Here is a 7,088-nt window from a genome sequence, read left to right as displayed (position 1 = left end):
TTTTTAAGTTTTCACATACAACCCTAATGATGTCCTTTACTTGATGCCATTGCTTTTAAATGTTTGAACGATTCAGCATAGTCAGTCCTGTCTTCATCTAATGTTATTTCATCCTTTTGTGCATTCTCTGCAGTCATAACTTTTGTTTTCTTATTTTGAATTCCATCTCTAGATGCATGATTATTTCTAAGAAGCAAGTATGATTTTTTTTATTACTCCGGTTACATTTTTCATCTGTTTTACATTAGGTATGAGATTCGATGGATTTATTGTCTTTCATTCGTAATCTTGAGCGCACAGGAAGTGCCTTGGTTATACTTCATTCTTTCAGTCATTTACAGATCAGCTTACACCTCATGCATAGTCAAGCGCAGCTGCCGTACAGACATACCTCGTGAATCCGTTTAGAACTTTAGATTTACATGGCTTTTAACTATGTTTTCTTTGTTCACTGAGAGTCTCAGTGGCGTGGTTGGTATGGTGTTGGCGTTCCACCTCGGTGGTCGCGAGTTCGATTCTCGGTCATACCACTGAGGAATGAGAGATGTGTATTTTTAGTGATAGAAGTTCACTCTCGACTTGGTTCGGAAGTCACGTAAAGCCGTTGGTCCCGTTGCTGAATAACCACTGGTTCCATGGAACGTAAAAACACCATACAAACAAACATCTTTGTTCACTGAATGATTTCGAGACTCCAGTCTTTTGTCATTCACCTTATCTTGCGAATTGGAATGTTTTGTTTTTCTTCTGATTATGTAACCGAAGACGTTAGAATAAGAGTTTGTCCATAGTACAGTAAAGCATGCCGTCACCAACAATCTTAAGTACAAGTTTACGCCTTTCTGGTAGGCCTAGACGGTGCTTCGTACGATTGTGTAGCATTAACCAAAGATTTATTCTCTTACGGTCTCCGTAGGGGTTAGTGCCGTCGGTATACCTCATGTGGTGCACTATAGGCATGACTTAAAGTTCTTTGCAGCGTCCCTTCGGCCCCTAGCTGTAACCCCTTACTGTACCTCCGTTCATATTCTCTTTCTTCCATCTTCCTTTCCACCCTCTCCTAACAATTGTTTCACAGCCTCTCGGTGGCGTGGTCGGTATGGTGTTGGCGTACCACCTCGGTGGCTGCGAGTTCGATTCTCGGCCATTCCACTGAGTGAGGGGTTAGAAATGTGTATTTCTGGTGAGAGAAGTTCACTCTCGACGTGGTTCGGAAGTCACGTAAAGCCGTAGGTCCCGTTGCTGAATGACCATAGGTTCCATGCAACGTAAAAACACCATACAAACAAACAAGCAATTTCATAATGCAACTGCGAGATTTTCCTCATGTGACCCTTTCATACCTCTTAACTGTTAATTTCCGTTTCAGCGTTGGGCCCTTTGGTCTAAATTCTATATTCTGCTCTCTTTTGGTCGTTGACTTCTTTTCAACCAGCTTTTTATATGCGAGAAGGTGAAGTAGGGACATACTCTAGGAAGAAATGCAAATTTAGATTAGAATAGTGGAACGGGTGCTTGAGGTTATTTTTTATAAATACAGTAGACTGGGAATATTCAAAACGCAACAGTCATGTATCAGTATTATACATGTGGAGGCTTACACAGGTTCATTAATTAACATTGTTGCTCGTTACAATAGGTCTTTGAGTTCCAAGATAACAAGCACAGCTAATTCACACGTATAGATATTTTCGCGTAGTTTCGAACAATAAGCGTTTGTGATTAAATTGTATTATTGTATCGGCACAAGTAATTGGCAACTACTGATTGTATTATCATAGATTTCGGTTCAGGTTGTATCATTTCACTAGGATTTGGAAGAAAAGGAAATTCTTGATGTGCCGGTCAGTTTTAATTTTTTCCAAAGCATTCCTGGAAGAGCGCCAATAACCGAGTGTTGCCCTCGGAGAGGGGAATTTATTTTGTCTAAAATGTTTTGTCGTTACTTATAATCAAAGATAAATAGCTCGTGATGATTCCTTTCTTTATCTGCGACAAGAACGAGTCGTTCGTCATTGCTATCAACCTTATTACCTAGAGAAGATTTTTTAGTTTCATACTTTTTTTTTTTTTTATTGATGATTGTCGCACGAATGGATATTATCTGTTTCATACACATTTTTTATATTTAATAAATTCGTATGCTCACATTTATGATTATATAAACAGTACGGTGATGTGTTTTCCCCATAAACACGTACACACTACTCTTGTCGTCGAAAATGACACGACTGTTAAGAGACAAGGCGGCAAGTATCAACTTAACGGACGTTACGCACCGTTCCAAGGCTTCTTGTATAAATGGCCTTCTTAGGGCCGGTACAGAGAGGGGTGGCCCCGTCTTATATATATATGTATATATATATATATATATATATATATATATATATATATATATATATATATATATATATATATATAATAATATATATACTATATATATATATATATATATAATATATAGTATATATATATATATATATATATATATATATATATATATATATATATATATATACATATATATATATATATATATATATATATATATATATATATATATATATATATATATATGAATAAATAAAGGTATAAGTCACGAAGGAAAAATAAACAACGAAGTTTCTGCTAGATCTTTCGACTCAACTTCCTTTACTCAGCAGAAAGACTGACTTACATGAGGAAATTGACAGTACAGGAAGGTCATATAACTGACAGATAGGGATTATGAGGAGATTAGTACCTAGAATCCGGCACACCTGGAGATTGAGTAACCTTTCCAAACAAGCATAAACATGGGTACAATTTAAAAACAAAAAGATTAAGTCCAACTGCTCAGACACACACACACACACACACACACACACACACACACACATATATATATACTATATATATATATATATATATATATATATATATATATATATTATTATATATATATATGGTTTACAAGTAATTTGTCTCGCTTAAAAAGGAATGGCCTCGTCGAAAATGGCATGTGCCGAATCAAGGATTGCTAGTCTGTGTAAAAGACGAGGGAAGATCAGCTGTGCCATAAATAGGAGTAGACACCTTATATCATCTCTGCTATGCCACGCGCACACGAGCATAGCTCACTACCTGGATCCACCTGTAGGGATTTCTTGCCGTTAGTTCACCTGCCGTGGTGTACTGTAGCCATTGCTTTGCATTAGCGGCTCCCACATTTTAGTCGTCTACCCCCTTTTACTTCAGTTCTGCCGTCCAACTTCTCTAGTTACTCCTGTTAAGTGCAACCATGTGGTTTTCTTTCAGTTCCACCTATAGATCCTTCTACTTCCTTTATTATATGGATCTGTCTTGCTGTCCAACCACTCCAACTCCCTCTTTTCACTGTCTAGTGGCTTGAAAGCCATTATTTCATTAATAAATAGATTAACCACCTGGTTCCTACGACTTATGTTTTATGAAGGCTAATGCAACATCAGTCGGAACCTTTTTAGGTGTCGCTCTCTTCCTTCGAAGAATTCCGCGTTGTGCTCTATTTTCATCACTTCTTACAAGAGCAAGTCTCCTCGGATTTTTCCAAGATAGTAACAGCCAGCAAAGTTTGGGGCTCATTAAGTCATACTAATATATCACGGGGATCTTTATCTTTATGCTTTCTACAGTCTTTTGTTGATGTTCACATGGTCATCCCCAACAGCCTTGTGCTTAATAACACGCCGCAGACGTTACAACCCTTCGAAGTCACTATCCAGGAAAGATCCGTCTCCTCTAAACTAGATCATATATTATTTTTACGTGTGATAGCCTTTTTTTTATCACGTTGCTGTCTTAACTATGTTTCTTAACCCTTTCTCCACATTGTTCAACACACATAAGAAGTATATTTCGATTCTTCTCGCCTCTTTTGCATTCACACTCGTTAGCCGCTCATTATTTCCATTAAGGAGCGTCAGTGCATACGCACTGATAGATAGATACAATCACAGTTTGTATTTTGTAAAAGTTCATTGACTCACCTGCTTAAATGTAGGGGGTATCTTTAACTGTACCATGTCGCCGTACTCATTCAAGGAAGGGATCTTGTGAAAGAATGTACTTTCCTTTGACAACCACAGACGCCAATGAATTCTCCCGGGGAACGCGGTTCGCCGTGTGTCTCCGTTTTCTTTTCCAGTGTCGCAAGATGAATGTGATCTGGTGTGTGTGGATTGAGTCTAGGGTATGCTCTGCCCCTGTGGTAACCAGTGCCCGGTGGCACGGAGCAGCTCTGCTTTGACTGCGTCAGTGCATCGAACGACTCCCGCCCGAACGAGGAAGAAGTTGTTACTTCCTCACCTCTCAAATGCAGACTGTTCTTTCTTGTACAACGTGATTTTCATCACCCGCCGGAAGGTTAAAGGATGACGGAGAGACTTCCTTCTGATCAAGGGCGCTCTGGTGGCTGAGGATATTTCTTTTCTAATGTTTCAGGACTGACTACTTTTGATATTTGTTTTTAAAATCGTGTAGTTTGCAACTCTCCTTATGACACCATTTAAAAAAATATCCGTGCTAGTTATCGTAATGTAACTTGTCCATAAATTCTCCGCAGAACTTTGGGGAGAGAGAGAGAGAGAAAAAAAGTTGTAACTGGATCAGGGTGTTGAGAAACTGATTTTCACTTCTTTCACCTGTGACATCGTTGCGGAAGTTGTTACGTATGATCTTGGACTAGTCTAGTCTATAAATAGAGCTTGATAATGGGCAATGGGTCCGCGGTTCAGATTTCTAAAAAAGTTTTTTTTTCAACATATGGATTATTATTATTATTATTATTATTATTATTATTATTATTATTATTATTATTATTATTATTATTATTATTATCGTTGAAATAATGTGAACATAATATCTGTCTTTGTATTTAACATCATCTTCATCTCCCTATGTTTATTAGTGTTCTTTATTTTTAAACACAAATGAGGCGTATAATAACAACAGCGGAAACTGAAAAACTCAAATTCTGTGAATGATGGAAATTTGCGCTCTTTCTCTGAGTTTGCTTCATTTAATAGCAGGATTTTGGTTCCTGGGTAATGATGTTAAGAGAACTTGCACGTGCCCGTTGAATTCGCATTGGGGGAATTGAAGAGGAACGGAAGTATTTGTAGAGATGCTGATAAAGGCTTATGAAGTGGAAGTTTTTCGAGGAAAGTTTGAATCACATCATCCAAAGAATACACTTTCACAAGTGATCATAGTTTAATGTACTTTTTGTGTTAAGTTACTCATTGGTTTGATAGAAATACTGTACATTCGAGAAAGGCGAAGTTTTAAATTCATATGTGTATATAGATATATATAATGTCTATATCATATATAATATCTAGATATATATATAATATATATATTTTATTATATATTATTAATTGAGGGTATTAGTTTACCAGTTCTCATCAAATATTTTGGAATGAAGTTACTGACAACGTAGTACCCTTTCTGGCTGTGGTTGATGCCCACCAAATTCGACTAACTGCCAGGTTCATGATGTGCTTTCAATAACAGGTTTAATAATGGGTTTTAACTGAATGTGTTGTGTGTGTTGATGGTGGGACACTTTAAAAGAGAAATTTGATTTGACACCAAAGCAAATAGGTGGCTTATACTCTGTTTTTTCCATCTGTCCATCCACCTGTGGTGGTCGCGCATTGTACGCTGCGTCCTGGCCTTTAAATAGTTACGCTATGTGTAAGTTTCAGGTAAATTAAAGGATATCTGGGTGTGGTGTACATTTGCAACTGAAAAGTGCGTTAATAATTTACTGTATGTGAATTACACCGTTAATATTCGAAATAGGATATTATTTAAAGCCCGGGATGCAGTGTTACCATGCGCAAACACCACAGGCGGACAGGAGTAATGTTCAGTGTTGACGCATCGAATTCTTCGTGTGTTGATGTTGTCAAGAGGAGGAGGAGGATGAGTGCTAAGTTGAATCTCCCGATCGTTCACTGCAGATAATGAAGGGAGTGGTACGAAAAAAAAAAAAAGCAGTTGAAGCTTTAGGAAAAGGAATTCGGGTTGGTAACAGCAATATTTTCCTATAGGGGGCTAGTGCCGTCAGTGCACCTGTTAGGGAATGCATAAATTGCTAAAGTGTTAGAAGTCGGACATGAATTAATTGGTGATTGAGATATGCAAAACATCAGATTAGCTTGAGAACATGAGAAAGAGAAAGGGAACTGGCCATGGATATTGATTCTGAGTGGTTGCAAATAAAATTTGTTTTTACATATATTAAAAGGATGGAAATGGAACAGTTGATATTAAATGAGGTTAAACTGAATTTTCTGATTATGAGTTACTGCTAATGTACTTAGTGCAATGAAAGATGTTAGAGAAAATATATCCCCAGATTGAGAATTAAAAAGCATTCTTTACTGACAGCTATGCAAACGAAAAACAACATTAGTGATCTTTGCAGAATCATTGTGAATTGCCCGTGGAAATGTAGCCCAGCAGTGCATCGTATATGACAGTATAAGGCCGAGAATCAAGATCAACCAGTAGCGGAACATTCCTAGCATCCCGTCACAGTAATAAAACGGACCGCGCTACCTCTTGCCGATAGGATGGGCATACTAACGTTTTCAGATATATATATATATATATATATATATATATAATATGCGCATACATACATACATGTGTATGCATTACATGCATACACATATACATTATATTTATGTAATTATATAATATATATGTGTGTGTGTATCTCGAAACCTTTGATTGTCGGATGAATCAAGATGATCATCCTTCACTGTACCAGGGATGGAGGCTCTTAGTGTTATTAGAGTGTTTTTATTCTTATTTTTGAAAAGTGTAATCATTTGGAAAATGAAGTTCAAAAACAAAAAACCGAAGGCGTTGGGAACCTATATGTATTTCGGTAGTACAGTATTTACATTTCAGGAATTTCATTGTTTTTGCATGTTGTCAACATTAACTGGGCAAAGATCATTGAACTCGAGCTATAACTTGAGAGTTGCCATTTGTTAATGATTAAGCGCTGAGAGTAGCGGCGACTAAAATAAGGAAATAAACATAGGGAAGGA

The 7,088-nt window shown here is 37.1% G+C and overlaps 1 protein-coding gene across 1 annotated transcript in view; it reads right to left on the bottom strand.

Annotated features, from left to right (window-relative positions):
- Positions 1-4,319, bottom strand: part of LOC135216979 (facilitated trehalose transporter Tret1-like) — an 11,303-nt gene extending 6,984 nt beyond the window's left edge. Inside the window, exon 1 of the mRNA XM_064252515.1 lies at positions 4,008-4,319. Within this exon, the coding sequence (XP_064108585.1) occupies positions 4,008-4,043 (36 nt within the window). The 5' untranslated portion in view covers positions 4,044-4,319. The remainder of the gene's footprint in view (positions 1-4,007) is intronic.
- Positions 4,320-7,088: the final 2,769 nt, after the last annotated feature.

This window comes from Macrobrachium nipponense, chromosome 7 (genome assembly GCF_015104395.2).
Source record: "Macrobrachium nipponense isolate FS-2020 chromosome 7, ASM1510439v2, whole genome shotgun sequence".
NCBI lineage: Eukaryota > Metazoa > Arthropoda > Malacostraca > Decapoda > Palaemonidae > Macrobrachium > Macrobrachium nipponense.
This window is presented reverse-complemented; position numbering and strand designations above follow the sequence as displayed.